The sequence below is a fragment of the Anolis carolinensis genome, unplaced genomic scaffold, assembly GCF_035594765.1.
Source record: "Anolis carolinensis isolate JA03-04 unplaced genomic scaffold, rAnoCar3.1.pri scaffold_11, whole genome shotgun sequence".
NCBI classification, from domain to species: Eukaryota; Metazoa; Chordata; class Lepidosauria; order Squamata; family Dactyloidae; genus Anolis; species Anolis carolinensis.
This window is the reverse complement of record NW_026943822.1, coordinates 23056954-23072766: the sequence shown is the minus strand read 5'-3', so window position 1 is coordinate 23072766 and position 15813 is coordinate 23056954. Positions and strand designations below refer to the sequence as shown.

Genomic DNA, 15813 nt, shown 5'->3' with positions numbered 1-15813 from the left:
ACTCTGACCAGGAGGTCATGAGTTCGAGGCCCGCTCGGAGCCTATGTTTGTTTGTCTTTGTTCTATGTTAAAAGGCATTGAATGTTTGCCTATAAATGTAATGTGATCCGCCCTGAGTCCCCTTCGGGGTGAGAAGGGCGGAATATAAATGCTGTAAATAAATAAATAATATAATAATAACTTTATTTTTGTACCCCATCTCCATTTCCCCAAAGGGCGGCTAACATGGGGCCAAGCTCGGATAATTACAAAATAACAATATAAAATACATACATAATACATTTCATCAGCAGATAAAAATACATCAAGATAAAAACGCAATTATACACAGTACCATAGTAAAAATAAAATGGTGACAATAGCATAGTTAAACATAATTTATCAAACCCGACTCTCTGGACTTCTGAAAACAGATACAGGGGATGACAGGCCTTATAGAGCTGTGTCTAAACAAAAAGCCTATGAGGTCGACAATACAAGGCGTTTTCCTATCAGCTCCCGTTTGCTCCCTGCCAAGCTTACCTCCTTACACAGCGGAGTCCGGCCCGTGCATTTGGGCTGCTGGTAACTCTTGGGCAAGGCCCGGTAGCTGGAGCCCAGCCTCTTGCAGGAAGCGTAGTCGATCTCCATCGCGATGCCTTCCGTGGCCCGCTCCTTAGGAAACGACTCCAAGTGGGAAGACTCTTTGTAGCCCAGGAAGTTCTTAAACCAAGTGAACAGCTCTGGGAATTTCCTAGGAAGATGGGAAAAGAGTATATTTTAGACCAGGCATGGGCAAACTTCGGCCCTCCAGGTGTTTTGGACTTCAGCTCCCACAATTCCTCATCCCACTTACCCCAAAAATGGAGATACTAGCTGAACAAGTTCGGCCCGGGAGATCACCTCCTGATTGAAAATGACCAGGCAACGGAGGAAATTCTCATAGGCTTCTGTGCTGCGCAGGGCCTTCCGGACCTTGTCAACAAAGGGAAAGAAGAGTCAGCTTGCAATGGGGAAACATTCAATGGGAAACTGTCCTAATAATAAATAATACTCATATTATGCTATAATAATATAATATATTGCATATACATATAATATTGATAATATTATAATGTAATACAATATTATAATAATACACTATTATAATTGTATATTTATATTACATGTAATATTAATTAATTAATTTATTTTATTTATTTACAACATTTATACCCCGCCCTTCTCACCCGAGGGGACTCAGGGCGGCTTACAAAAATTGGCAAAATTTAATGGCCAAAATGCAATCATAAAAACAAAACATTATAAACAGATCTATTAATAACATTGTTAAAACACATTATAAAAACCTTAAAAACATATATATAATTAATTCCATTCATCCGAGATTAATATTAATAATAATATTGCAATATAGTGGTATAGTACAATATAGTAATATATAATACTTATGTTGTGCTATGCTCATAATATAATATATTGTGTGTACATATAACTTGTAAGCCGCATTGAGTCCCATTCGGGGTGAGAAAGAAGGGTGGGATATAAATGTAGTAAATAAATAAATGAATAAAATAATTGTTGTTGAGGGTGTTTTTTTTTGCACTACAAATAAGACATGTGCAGTGTGCGTAGGAATTTGTACTTTTTTTTCCAAATAAGCTGGAAAGTGTCCAGAGGAGGGCAACTAAAATGATCAAGGGTGAGAAAGAAGGTTGGAATATAAATGTTGCTAAATAATAATAATAATAATAATAATAATAATAATAGTAATAATAGACATTGACAAAATTACGATGTGCCAAGTGCAAAAGGCCACCCTACTGGGATCTGCGTGCATCATCCAAAAATACATCACACAGTCCTAGACACTAGGGAAGTGTTTGACTTGTGATTTTGTGATACGAAATCCAGCATATCTATCTTGTTTGCTGTGTCATACAATAAATAACAATAATAATACATCACACAGTCCTAGACACTTGGGAAGTGTTCGACTTGTGATTTTGTTATATGAAATCCAGCATGTCTATCTTGTTTGCTGTGTCATAATAAAATAATAATAATAGATGCCAAGGCCAAAAAGTTGGCTAAAATTGACACATTGGAAATAAAATGGTAACAACTTTTTGTTTGCATCGTTAACCACTCTGCTGGGATCCTTTTGTAAGCCAATGGCCGGCACAAAACACAAAAAAGTGTGATGTTGCCTCACCTTGTCAAAAAAGAGAGACTCTGTCCCATGTTTACCGGCTTCTACCACCGATGGGTCCTTCAAATTAAGGAGCTTTGGTTTCTTCTGCAAAAAAGAAAAAAAGAGAAGTGTTTTTAGTGTTTGAAAAGTATCAGTACTGAAAGATAACACATAAGCGATGCTTCCTCCGTCAGTTCATTTTTCTGAGCCACTCTTGAGTGATGCAAGAGGAGCCAGAGAGTCATACAACGCTGAAAACAAGCATGGTGTTGCACATCTAACAAAGCAGGACACCACATACGACGCCATCCGCAATCTTGCTCACTTGCTCACTTGAGACGGCAGTGGCCAAGGGGTTCTCACCTTCACCGGAGGAGTGGTCCCGGCCGTGGCATGTCGCCGGATCTGGCAGCCGTTCTGGTTCGGTCTCTGCTGCTTGCTGTTCAGCTGCGGCTTTTTCACAGTGCCCCCGTGGTCGTTCCTGACTGACTCCACTTTCTCTGCAGTCGTCTTGCTCAGGAGCTGGTTAGAGACAGTTACGGGCAAACCCATGATTGGTTCCAATCTTCCACACAAGAACAAGGAAATATCTATCTATCTATCTATCTATCTATCTATCTATCTATCTATCTATCTATCTATCTACCTATCTATCTATCTATCGTTTGATAGCTCTCTCTCTCTCCCTCCCTCTCTCTATCTATGTATCTATTGTTTGATTGGTCTATCTATCTATCCAGTTCATGTCTGTCTGTCTGTCTGTCTGCCTGCCTGCCTGCCTGCCTGCCTGCCTATCTATCTATCTATCTATCTATCTATCTATTGTTTGATAGCTATATAGAACAAACAATAGATTGATCAATCAAATAGATAGACAGACAGACAGACATGGACTAAACATTGATAGACAGACAGATGTGGACTGGAAATAGATCTATCTATCCATTTCCAGTCCATGTTTGTCTGTCTATTGTTTGATTGATCAATCTATTGTTAGATCTATCTATCTATCTATCTATCTATCTATCTATCTATCTATCTATCTATCTATCTACTTCCAGTCCATGTCTGTCTCCCTGTCTATTGTCTGATCGACAGATGTATTGTTCTATCTATCTATCTATCTATCTATCTATCTATCTATCTATCTATCTATCTATCTATCCATTTCCAGTCCATGTCTTTCTGTCTATCTACCTATTTTTTGATCTATCTGTCTGTCTAATTATCTATCTATCTATCTATCTATCTATCTATCTATCTATCTATCTATCTATCTATCTATCTTTTTCTAGTCCATGTCTGTCTCTCTGTCTCTCTATTATCTGATCGATTGATCTATTGCTCTATCCATCCATCCATCTGTTTCTATTTTTATCTATCTATCTATCTATCTATCTATCTATCTATCTAATCTATCTTTCTATCTATTTCCAGTCCATGTCTTTTTGTCTATCTACCTATTTTTTTCTATCTATCTATCTATCTATCTATCTATCTATCTATCTATCTATCTCTCTCTCTCTCTCCAGCCTGTAGCTATCTCTCTATTTCCAGTCTATCTCTCTCCTGCTCTATCCTGGAAAGATCTGGAAAGTTTGCACTTCTTTTAAGTACATAAGAACGCACAAGGGTATAAATAAACTCACCACGGAGCTGTTTGCATCGGGCAGGAACTGTCCGAATTCAGAGAGCAGGTCTTCCTGGTTCTTGAAGAGGCGGGCCACTTGGGCGTAGACCTCCTGCTCGGTCAAGGCCGGCGTGTAGTTGCCGCCTGCCTCCTTGGCATTTCGCTGCTCTTTCTGTCCGGAGATAGAAGAGAGGTTAATTCATTCCCTTATTAATATATTCTTAGCCCTTAAAATAATAATAATAATAATACCTAAAAGAAGCCACACTTGAGCTTCCGACCGACCTGATAGGTGTGAAGGATCTCCAAGAAGGCCTTGTAGATATCTGGCTGCCCCTGGAAGCGGTTCTTGATCTTGTTGACGTAGTTGATGGCGTGGTTGAACTCCACCGGCTGGTTGTTCTGGAGGGACGGCGTGGTTCCGAGGGAGATGGCCACCGGCGTGTGCGGCTGCACGGGTGGGGAGCGTGGGGACGCGTAAGGGATCGGAGGGGTCTGTTGACTGTTCGGCGTATGCGCCTGCAGCTGGGAAGGCTGGGAAGGAGAAAGAAGACATCTCCTTCTAGAACCGAGGGGAGTAACTTAGGTCCTAAATCTGTTCCCTTCACAGAACCACAATATATTATTTATTATTATTTATATATTATTTATTATTAATTTATTAGTGACATTTATATCCCACCCTTCTCACCCCGAAGGAGACTCAATGCGGCTTACAAGTTATATGTGCTTACAATATATATATATATAAAAGAGTAATGAAATTTCGGCCTAGGACTAAACAACAACACTACACATCCCAGAAACACTAAACTTGGCAGCACAACCCCTCATCCATGCCTCTACGTTCATACAACAAAAAGAAAAGAAAAATAAAGTCCTAATTAGAGGGAGAGGAATAATTGTTTTTATCCAATTGCTGCCAGTTAGAAGGCTAAGCTCCGCCCACTTGGCCTCCTAGCAACCCACTCAGCCCAGGGGACAGGCAGAGTTAGGCCTCACTTAGGCCTCTTCCACACTGCCTATAAAATACTAATTATCTGATTTTAACTGGATTATATGGCAGTGCAGACTCAAGGCCCTTCCACACAGCTATATAACCCATTTATAATCTTATATTATCTGCTTTGAACTGGATTATCTTGACTCCACACTGCCATATAATCCACTTCAGTGTGCATTTTATACAGCTGTGTATAAGGGGTCTCATATAATCCAGTTCTAAGCAGATAATATAAGATACTGTATTTCCCATACCACCATCCTTGCCACAGCAACGCGTGGCCGGGCACAGCTAGTATATTATATTTCTTTCCATGTATTTATTTCCATCATTTCTATCCCACCCTTCTCACCCAAAGGGACTCAGGGCAGCTCACTGTCTGGCAAAATTCAATGCCAATATAGAGTAGAGTCTCACTTATCATATTGCATGGGTGGGAATCCTTTGTTAGGAGGTGTTAGCTAGCCCTGATTGTTTCCTGTCTGGAATTCCCATCTTCCGAGTTGTTCTTTATTCACATTGCTCCCCCGCGTGTCCTCTCTAACTCCTAAATCTGGCGGCTCTATCATTAACGGTGCCCCAAAACAATACAGCGAGCCTTCCTCTGTCCCAAATACACCCAGGTAACCGGTTACCGCTCTGACGTGGTCATTCCTTACCTTGCTGATCTTGGCCGGAGGCGGCTGGGGTGCCGGCTGCGCTGGGGTCGGGACAGACTGTGCCGTGGGCTGAGACGGATGGGCCGGCTGCGGGGCCGGCTGGGGCTGCAGGCCGTGGGCCGGGATCTGGTGGACCTGCCCCGGCGTGGTCACGTTCACCATGTCGTTTGTCTGCACTTCGATTTTGTAGCCGGGGGGAAGAAAAGTGTTGAAGCCCATGATCAGGTCGGGGTGGCCCTTGAAGAGCTGGGAGACGCGGCTGATCACCCCCGGAGTGTCGATGCTGTGCCGGGAAAAGGGGAAAGAGGCTCAGGTGCGTTGGAAGCAAAGCAAGCATCTACACTTGTCTGTCAGAACCCTGCTACTAGAGCCTGGATGTGGCTCTGAGTTTCAGGGTCACTGACATTGATAAGACACCTGCGGCTCAGGACTTGGAGAAGAAACGGCTGCTGGACTTGGCGGGGAATTTGCGCGGGGTTTTACTGAGCGGGAAGAGACTGTTCAAATGAGGGGGAGGGTATATAAAGGAGGGTTGGCCGTAGTATCCCATTCTTGGCTTTTCTGATGTTCATGTTTCCTACAGTAAAAGTTTCTGGTGATATCACAGAGAGTCTTGTGTGTTCATTCAGGAGCGGCTGTGGTGAGCTGACACTAAGCCAAGAATACGGACACCATCCCGCTGTAGCGGTGAGGTGTAACATGCAAGTGGAGGATGAAGAGCTCTTGGGCGCAGGAGGAGGAAGGTCGGAAAGGGCCACTCCCGAGCCGGACGCTGAGTTCCACCAGCTGGCGGCCCTGGCGTCATCCACCGCTTATGCCCAGCCAAATGGGGTAACCCAGAGGCGTGGAGTGGTGCGGGGAGACAGCACCGGAGGAGAGGAAGGTTCACCTTCCCCAGGCCCACAAAGGATGGTGTTTCTGGAGGAGAGGATGTCGGCGATGGAGACCACCCTGGCAGTGATGTCGAGGGCGATGGAGCGCCTGGCGGTTTTGGCGGAGCCGGAGAGAGGAAGGGAACTTCGGGCTAGCTCAATGTGGGACGTGAGCGTGGGAAGCAGCCAGGGCTTTGCAGACCTCCCAGCACCGAAGGGAAGGGAAATGCGAAAGGAGCCCGGTGCCCGGCCCAAGATCCAAACAAGCCTGACGCGGGTGGAGGAGAGTGACGACGAAGGGGAAAAGCCTCCGAGAATCCCGGCTACGCTCCCAACTGAGACCCTGGTGCCCCTGGCGAATGCCGGGCGTGGCACAGGGCCAAGAGAAGCAGCAGCGGGGCCCACTGGTCCGCAAGGGGGCTTGCGACGGGCGGAGAATTGGGGATTGCCACCACAGGGACCCCTACCGAGACGAGAGGAACTAAGGATCGAGTTTGGGGGAGAGTCCTCTGAACTGGATTTTTTCCTGACCACGGTGAGGGGCTATATGGAGGACAATGCTCACACTTTTAGAACGGAATCCAGCCGGGTACGGGCCATTGGTGCAGTGTTGAAGAGGGGAGCGGCCAGCTGGTACGTTCAACTGCACGCGCGGCGCGACCCATGTCTGGGGTCACTCCGACGCTTTATGGGGGCCCTGGAGACCCGTTTCCGAGATCCACTGGAGCAGATCCGGGCGAGGGAGAAGTTGAAGACCGTCTCCCAGGGGCAGAGGTCAGTATCTGAGTATGCGGAGGAGTTCCAATGCCTCGCTGAAAAGGTGCCGGAATGGTCTGCAGTAACAAAGATAGAACTCTTCAAAGAGGGTCTCAGGCGGGAGATCCTCTCCTGGGCGGTGCATCGTGATGAGCCTGACACACTGCGCGGATGGATTCAGCTGGCGGGGCGCATCGAGACATCGCTGGCCCAGGCGAGGAGGCACCGAGGAGGGCTACAGCAGCGGCCGCAGATGAAAGAGGGGAGCCGGAAGGAGGGATCAACCCCAGCCGGGAGGAGAACGGAGCCGACAGGGAACGTGAGCACCAGCAGGAGGGGCTGCTTCGTGTGCGGCCGTTTGGGCCACAGGGCTGCCGAGTGCTGGCAGAGAAAAGGGGAAGGCGGAGGCCCGCCCAAACCAAGAGCCGTGGCAGGGAAACGCGCCGAGGAAGAACCACCGATGAGGCACCACTCGGGGGGGTTGGTAAGTCAGGACAAAGCCATGATAGTGGTCCCCATTCAGCTTGAAAGTGGCAGCAAACAAGCAACCTGCAAAGCATTTGTGGATTGTGGATGTTCCAGGAACATCATCTCCCCTGAATTAGCCGAGGGATTGGGATGCGAAAGAACGAACCTAGAATCCCCAATAGCTTTCTCGCAGTTGGACGGATCCACAGCATCGGGATCATTAGCTAAGTACAGTGCCGAAGATGTAAAGTGTAAGATAGGGAGTTGGGAAGGAAAGGTGTCATTTGTGATATCACAAATAGCCAGCTATAATGTTATACTAGGCATGCCATGGCTGGGGCAGGCCAACCCGCAAATCAACTGGGAGGATAAGAGCATGATCTTCAGGATGAAGTTGGAAGAAGGGAGCCAGGAAGTGGAGAGAGAGCCGGGGAAAAGGGGGGAGGAAGACTCTATCAGGATAGCAGAACTGGCAGATAAATTACCCCCAGAGTATCGGGATTTTGTGGACGTATTTGATGAGAAGGAAGCAGACAGTTTCCCACCGAAGCGGAGAGTTGAAGTGAAGATAGAGCTAGTCCCAGGAGCAGAGCTTCCCAAGGCAAAAATATACCCAATGTCGGCTAGGGAAAAGGAGGAACTGAGAAAATACATTGATAAAAACCTAGCGAGGGGTTTCATAGAGCCTTCAAATTCCCCTCTAGGGGCGCCTGTGTTGTTCAGGCGGAAAAAGGACCAAACGCTGAGGCTCTGCATTGACTACAGGGGCCTGAATGCAATCAGTTCTGTAAATAAATACCCCCTACCCTTAGTGAAGGACTTGATCGCCCAGTTATCGGAGGGACAGATATTCACTAAATTGGACTTAATTGAAGCGTACCATAAATTGCAGATCAAACCAGAGGACAGGTGGAAGACGGCCTTCTCCTGTGCATTCGGATTATTCAATTATCGTGTGCTCCCCTTCGGTTTGTGCGGCGGAGGTGCCGCGTTCATGCAATTAATCAACGAAGTGTTGCATCCATTGTTGTACAAGGGGGTCTTTGTTTTTTTAGATGACATATTGATAATATCTCGGACTAAGGAGCAACACATAGAACTAGTCAGGGAAGTCCTGCAAAAGTTGAGAGAAGCAAAACTGTATGCGAAGCTTGCCAAGTGCGAGTTCAATAAAGACCAGATAGACTTTCTGGGGTATAGGATTTCCTCCCAGGGAGTGGCGATGGACCCTGCGAAGGTAGAAGACGTGAGGGGGTGGGAAGCCCCCAAAACACGGAAGCAGCTGCAATCCTTCCTAGGGTTCGCAAACTTCTATAGAACATTTATCAAGGACTTTGCGCGCCTCACTTTGCCATTAACGGATTTGTTAAAGACTAAAGGCAGGGGAGAAACAGCCAAAGTGAAGGCCCCAGGGGCCAAACTGACATGGACAATAGAATGCCAGGAAGCTTTCGAAGCCCTTAAAAAGCGTTTTACTGAGGAGCCTGTCCTACAGCACCCTGATATGTCTAAAGCCTTTGTATTACATTGCGATGCATCAGACCGGGCATATGGGGCAGTTCTGCTACAGAAAGACGAGGGGGGGAACCTGAAGCCATGTGGCTATCTGTCAAAAAAGTTTAGCGATACAGAAAAAAACTGGCCAATTTGGGAGAGAGAAGCCTTAGCTATTCTAAAAGCACTAGAGTGCTGGAGACACTTTCTGGAAGGAAGTGGAACACCGTTTGAGGTGTGGACTGATCATAGAAATTTACAGTATCTAAGATCCCCTCGTAAACTATCAGCGAAGCAAATTAGATGGGCCCAATATTTCAGCCGTTTTGATTTCAGACTCAGATTCTTCCAGGGGAAACATAACATACTCGCTGACGCTCTCTCTCGGATGCCTCAGCACGGGGGAGGAATTCAGGAATCTGAAGGGAGCCTATTCCTAGATAAGCAATGGGGCCTGGCAGTACTAACTCGAGCACAAGCGGCCAAAGAAAACAAACGTACTGCCATTTCCACGGGGGGAGGAGAAATATGGGAGGAAGAGTTGAAGCGAGCGTATGGAATGGACAAATGGTTACAAACTAACAAAGAAAAGGGAGAATTGTGTGGGGATTTGGTGTTTGTAAATAAGAAATTGTATATCCCTGAATGTTTAAGACGAGAAATGTTAAGGAAGTACCATGATAACAAAGGTGCGGGTCATCTAGGCCCCACCAGGACTATTAAACTGTTGGCCAGACAATGCTGGTGGCCCGGAATGAGGAAAGACGCCAGGGGGTACGTCACGCAGTGTGAATTATGTGCAGAGGGAAAAACACCACCGGGGAAGCCCCAGGGGCTATTGCAGAAGGTGGTGGAGCCCATGAGGCCATGGGAATGCGTAGCCATGGATTTTGTAGGCGAACTACCCCCCAGCAGAGGCCACAGATACATTTGGACAATATTGGACCTATTCTCAAAACAGGCACACTTTGTGGCCCTGCCAAAACTCCCTTCAGCTGAAAAACTTGCTGATTTGTATGTGAAGCATGTATATCGCCTACATGGGTGTCCCGACAAAATAATTAGCGACCGGGGAGTCCAATTTACTGCAAAATTTTGGGGAAAATTCTTACAGCTGTTAGGAGCAGAAAGGAACCTGAGCTCGGCCTTTCATCCCGCGACCAACGGGGGGGTCGAACGTACCCAACAGACACTGTGCCAATTTTTAAGGATGTACACCAATTATAGACAGGATGATTGGGCGGACCTTCTACCGTTTGCTGAGATGGCTTTTAACGGGGCCGTACATTCGGCCACAGGTCGTGCCCCATTCGAAATAGTATACGGACAGGAGGTGGCACCTTTCCCCAGGCTACCCGAGTGGAAGGAAGGGGAGGGCCAGACCGACGAGGAATGGCCGGCCAAAATCAAGCAAGGGTGGCAAACCGTGGTAGAGGCATTGCGGGAAACACAAAAGAAGTACAAGCTCTTTGCGGATCGTAGGCGCCGAGAGGGGGACAAATTGGGCGAAGGAGATCTGGTTTGGCTGAGCACAAAAAACCTAAAATTGGGATTCCCATCCAAGAAATTGGCTCCACGCTATATAGGACCATTCAGGGTAGCAAAAAGAATAAACGAAGTGACCTATGAGCTGAGGCTACCCAAGGACCTAGGAAAGATACACCCGGTATTCCATTGCAGCCTGTTAAAAAAGTATAAAGGAACTCTGGACGGCGGAGAACAATAGTTGTGTTTAATCTTTTCCTTCCAGGATGAAGGGGAGGAGGACGCCATGTCAGAACCCTGCTACTAGAGCCTGGATGTGGCTCTGAGTTTCAGGGTCACTGACATTGATAAGACACCTGCGGCTCAGGACTTGGAGAAGAAACGGCTGCTGGACTTGGCGGGGAATTTGCGCGGGGTTTTACTGAGCGGGAAGAGACTGTTCAAATGAGGGGGAGGGTATATAAAGGAGGGTTGGCCGTAGTATCCCATTCTTGGCTTTTCTGATGTTCATGTTTCCTACAGTAAAAGTTTCTGGTGATATCACAGAGAGTCTTGTGTGTTCATTCAGGAGCGGCTGTGGTGAGCTGACACTTGTCTATAGATCAGGCATGGGCCAACTTTGGACTTCAAGTACCAGAACTCCTAATTAAATCAAGAAACACCTTCCTAAGATACACTCACAGGAACACCTCAGCAAGCAAGAGTCCAAAGGTGGCAGGCTAAAACCCGGAATCTCAATCTTTTTGATCCACCCTCACCTACGTGAAAAAAGAAAGGTAAACATGGACGGTTCATTATACCTTTGAGATTTGAACTCCTTCATTATGTCCAAGAAGTCGTTGTAAACTTGAGGCTGGCTACCAAACTGCAACTTCACTTGGTCAAGGTAAGAGAGGGCATCTTCCACCTGGGGGTAAAAAATAAGAAATAAAAAACACAAAGTGAAATACATCTTTATTATTATGATAAGTATTACTATTACTATCATCATAATCATCATGTGAACAAAAACTTTCATTTTGGATCCTGAAGGCGTAAACAGCAATGTCTCGAACTTGGACAATAATAATAAATAGTGTTCGACTTGTGATTTTGTGATAAATCCTTATTTATATCCCACTTTTCTCCCTCACGGGGCCCAAAGCAATATTATTATTAAAACTATCTCAAACTTCGACAATAATAATATTATTAATAATAATAAATAAAAAGTGTTCAACTTGTAATTTTGTGATACGAAATCCAGCATATATATCTCGTTTGCTGTTTCATACTATGTCTTTATGTCAATAATAATAATAATAATAATAATAAAAATCCTTATTTATATCCCGCTTTTCTCCCTCACGGGACCCAAAGCAATATTATTATTGTAAGTATTACTATTACTATCATCATAATCATCATGTCAACAAAAGCTTTCATTTTGGATCTTGAACGATGTAATCAGTAACTTCGACAATAATAATAATAATAAATAAAAAGTGTTCAACTTGTAATTTTGTGATACGAAATCCAGCATATATATCTTGTTTGCTGTGACATACTATGTCTTTGTGTCAATAATAATAATAATAATAAATCCTTATTTATATCCCGCTTTTCTCCCTCACGGGACCCAAAGCAATATTATTTATATGTCTCAGGATATATATCTCATTTGCTGTGTCATACTATGCCTTTGTGTCAATAATAATAATAATAATAATAAATCATCTTTATTTATATCCAGCTTTTCTCCCTCACGGGACTCAAAGCGGCTTACAACATATTAAAATCACATAAACAACAAATAAGCAGATATTTTTGGAAAATATTATAGGTTCAGAGGAAGTGATTCTGCAGAGAACAAAAATAAATACATATATAAATATAACTGAATTTCCTAGGCATCTAAGTATCAAGACACTTATGGTTTTCCCGGTTCTGAAAAAACAGGTTGTTGGTGTCGGTATCCATGGAGACACTAGAACTAATATCAACAGGAAATATTATCTTTCGAAAGACCTTCCATTTGATGCCATTACAGTAAAAGCAATTTTCCGAGACAGTAAAATAAGCTTGTTATTTGTGCGCGGCTCTCTCTTCCGGCCACGGATCACAGTTCAACTACTTCTAGGGACCGAGAGCCTTCTATTTTCCCCAAGAGACGTTATCGCAAACATTCTAAGAATGGAGATGTCTTCGCTCCAACGGCTTTCCTGCTCCGGCACCCGCTTGGCACGGAGCTCAAAACAAAAAGGGATTAGATGTTTGTAAGTCTCAAATATAAACTGCAGGGATTAGATGGTTATAAATCCCAAAATATAAGCTGCAGAAGCAAACCTGTCACTTCAAAATTCAGGTGCTTTCCTGCGCTTAAGAGGCGGGAAGACGAAAATTGTCGCTATAACTGTTTGCACTGTTTTCTTTTGTAAAAGGATGAGAGTGAAACAGAGCTATGAATTCCACAAAAAGAGGTGGCTCTGATTTGTTTCTTGTCTGGAATTCCTCTGGTTTTTTTATTTACTTTATTTACTGTCGTGATTGCAGAGATTTTTTTAATACCGGTAGACAGATTTTATTCATTTCCAAGGGCCACCTAACACGTTCTAGCAAAGGATCCCTGTCCTTCCCCCAGGTAGGAAGCAGCCAGGCTTTGAAGCTGAAAGGCCATTCAATGCTAATCAAGGTGGCCAATTGCAATGATAATAATAATTATTATTATTTGAAACATAATAAGATAAGTCCACAGCAGACACTCTGCTGGCTGTTGTATTGGATCACATTATTATTATTATTATTATTATTATTTGAAACACAACAAGATAAGTCCACAGCAGACACTCTGCTGGCTGTTGTATTGGATCACATTATTATTATTATTATTATTATTATTATTATTATTATTATTATTATTATTATTATTAGAAACACAACAAGATAAGTCCACAGCAGACACTCTGCTGGCTGTTGTATTGGATCACATTATTATTATTATTATTATTATTATTATTATTATTAGAAACACAACAAGATAAGTCCACAGCAGACACTCTGCTGGCTGTTGTATTGGATCACATTATTATTATTATTATTATTATTATGAAACACAACAAGGTAAGTCCACAGCAGACACTCTGCTGGCTGTTGTATTGGATCACATTATTATTATTATTATTATTATTATTATTATTATTATTATTATTATTATTATTATTTGAAACACAACAAGATAAGTCCACAGCAGACACTCTGCTGGCTGTTGTATTGGATCATTGGGGTTCGTTTGAGTAATTTTTTCCCCCTCAGCTTGCCTTGTACATAAGAAGGATTCAAGGGAAGAGCTGTTGCTGTTTCCACCCCTGAGGCCTTCTTACCTTGAGCCTCTGGAACTGCTGTTGCCCCTGGACTGGGGCCGCTGGGGGCGTTGGGTGAGCGTGGCTCTGCACCACTTGGCTCCCGTGGGGCTGGACCGGCGTGGGGTGGTGGTGCCCACTGTGGACTGCGGCCAGAGCGGGGCCGTGGCTGCTGGAGCTCTGCGTCACGGCGGATACCTGTGAAGAGGAGTGCATATAATATATTATAAGCATAGCACAATATTAGCATTATATATTACTACTAGCTGTGCCCGGCCACGTGTTGCTGTGGCGTTGTCTGGTGATGTTGGTGAGAAATTGTTGAGGTAGTGGTGGTATTGAATGTCTGTTGTATGGTTGTCTTTATGTTTAGTATGCACACTGAAGTGCATTATATAGCAGTGAGGAGTCAAGATAATCCAGTTCAAAGCAGATAATATAAGATTCTAAATGGGTTATATAGCTGTGTGGAAGGGCCATATAATCCAGTTAAAATCTGATAATCTGTGGAAGTAGCCTAAGTGAGTCCTAACTGCCTGTCTCCTGGACTGAGTAGGTTGCTAGGAGACCAAGTGGGCGGAGCTTAGCCTTCAAACTGGCAGCAATTGGATAAAAACTATTATTCCTCTCCCTGTAATTAGGACTTTATTTTTTTCTTTTTTTTGTTGTATCAACCTAGAGCCGTGAATGATGGGTTGTGTTGTCAAATTTTGAGGTTGGGGAGCCTGTAGTTTTGTTGTTTTCTCCGCTGCCCTGATGCCATCACTCTTTTATATATATATAGATAGATACTGAACTATAACACTACACTGCATTATTATTAGTCATATTACATATTACATATTGCATATGTATCCCTTGGGAGTTGAAACGAGGGGATCTAGAAAGGTGTTTTCTTCAAGATGAAGAAGTGATTAGTAATACATGATTTCTCCACATTTCACGGTGAAATAATCATGCGCAGGGAATCTCAATGAATGTGAAGTGGCACAATGCGGTGGCCCCACCTGGTAGCTCGGGGTGACCGAGTACTGGATCCCCGTGGCCGACTGCATGGTCTCCGAGACGGACTCATAGACGGGCGGCGCTGGAGCGAGGACCCGGTGCTGGTGTTGGAAGGGCTCCGTGTTGCTGGCGATGCGCCTCTGCTGCGACGCATAGACAGGCGACTCCTGTTCATCCAAGCGCCGCTTCATGCTGAATTCATGCTCAGGAACGCTCTACAATATCTGTTGAGAAAGAGGCAATCAGGCACAATATTCCAGCCTCTTAGTCAAGACCACAAAGAAAGATGCTGGTAAGAAGAAGCCTTCTGAATGCATGGGCAAACTTCGGCCCTCCAGGTGTTTTGGACTCCAACTCCCACCATTCCTAACAGCCGGTAGGCTGTTAGGAATGGTGGGAGTTGGAGTCCAAAACACCTGGAGGGCCGAAGTTTGCCCATGCCTCAATTAAACACAGCTGCAGAAGGAAATGTTGACATATTTCTCAAAAAATATTGGCTCCACTTTAATTTCCATGACCCAATGCTACAGAATCCAAAGAGTTTTAGTTTAACTTTAGCCTTCTCTGCCAAAGAGTTCTGATGCCTCAAAATAAATAAATAAAACACAGCAGTTAAAAGTGGTGTTAAATTGCTTTCATTTATCTATAAAAATATGTATTTATGTATGTGTTTGTACCGCAAGGACTCCTGCATGACTTAATGGCTGTGGAGCAAATTTGGTAAACAAACCCCTTTGTTATCCGAATCGAAATGCTGACAAGGCTTTGCCATTTTTAAATATCTGCAACAATAAATTTATTTATGGCATTTATATCCTGCTTTTCTCACCCCAAAGGGGACTCAGAGCGGCTTACATGTTATATTTTCATGCATTATATTATACTATTAGCATAGCACAATATTAGTATTACATTTATTTATTTATTCTT

At 44.2% G+C, this 15813-nt stretch overlaps 1 protein-coding gene across 5 annotated transcripts in view; it reads right to left on the bottom strand.

Annotated features, from left to right (window-relative positions):
- The window catches only part of sin3a (SIN3 transcription regulator family member A), a 43763-nt gene that overhangs the window by 20319 nt on the left and 7631 nt on the right, over window positions 1-15813 (bottom strand). For all 5 annotated transcript variants that reach the window (XM_062962950.1, XM_062962949.1, XM_062962951.1 and 2 more), the window contains exons 2-11: window positions 14886-15107; window positions 13900-14076; window positions 11341-11447; window positions 5466-5748; window positions 4089-4337; window positions 3823-3975; window positions 2537-2695; window positions 2195-2278; window positions 836-954; window positions 523-733 (exon numbers count right to left, since the gene is read on the bottom strand). In XM_062962950.1, the coding sequence (XP_062819020.1) occupies window positions 523-733; window positions 836-954; window positions 2195-2278; window positions 2537-2695; window positions 3823-3975; window positions 4089-4337; window positions 5466-5748; window positions 11341-11447; window positions 13900-14076; window positions 14886-15074 (1731 nt within the window). In that variant the 5' untranslated portion in view covers window positions 15075-15107. The remainder of the gene's footprint in view (window positions 1-522; window positions 734-835; window positions 955-2194; window positions 2279-2536; window positions 2696-3822; window positions 3976-4088; window positions 4338-5465; window positions 5749-11340; window positions 11448-13899; window positions 14077-14885; window positions 15108-15813) is intronic.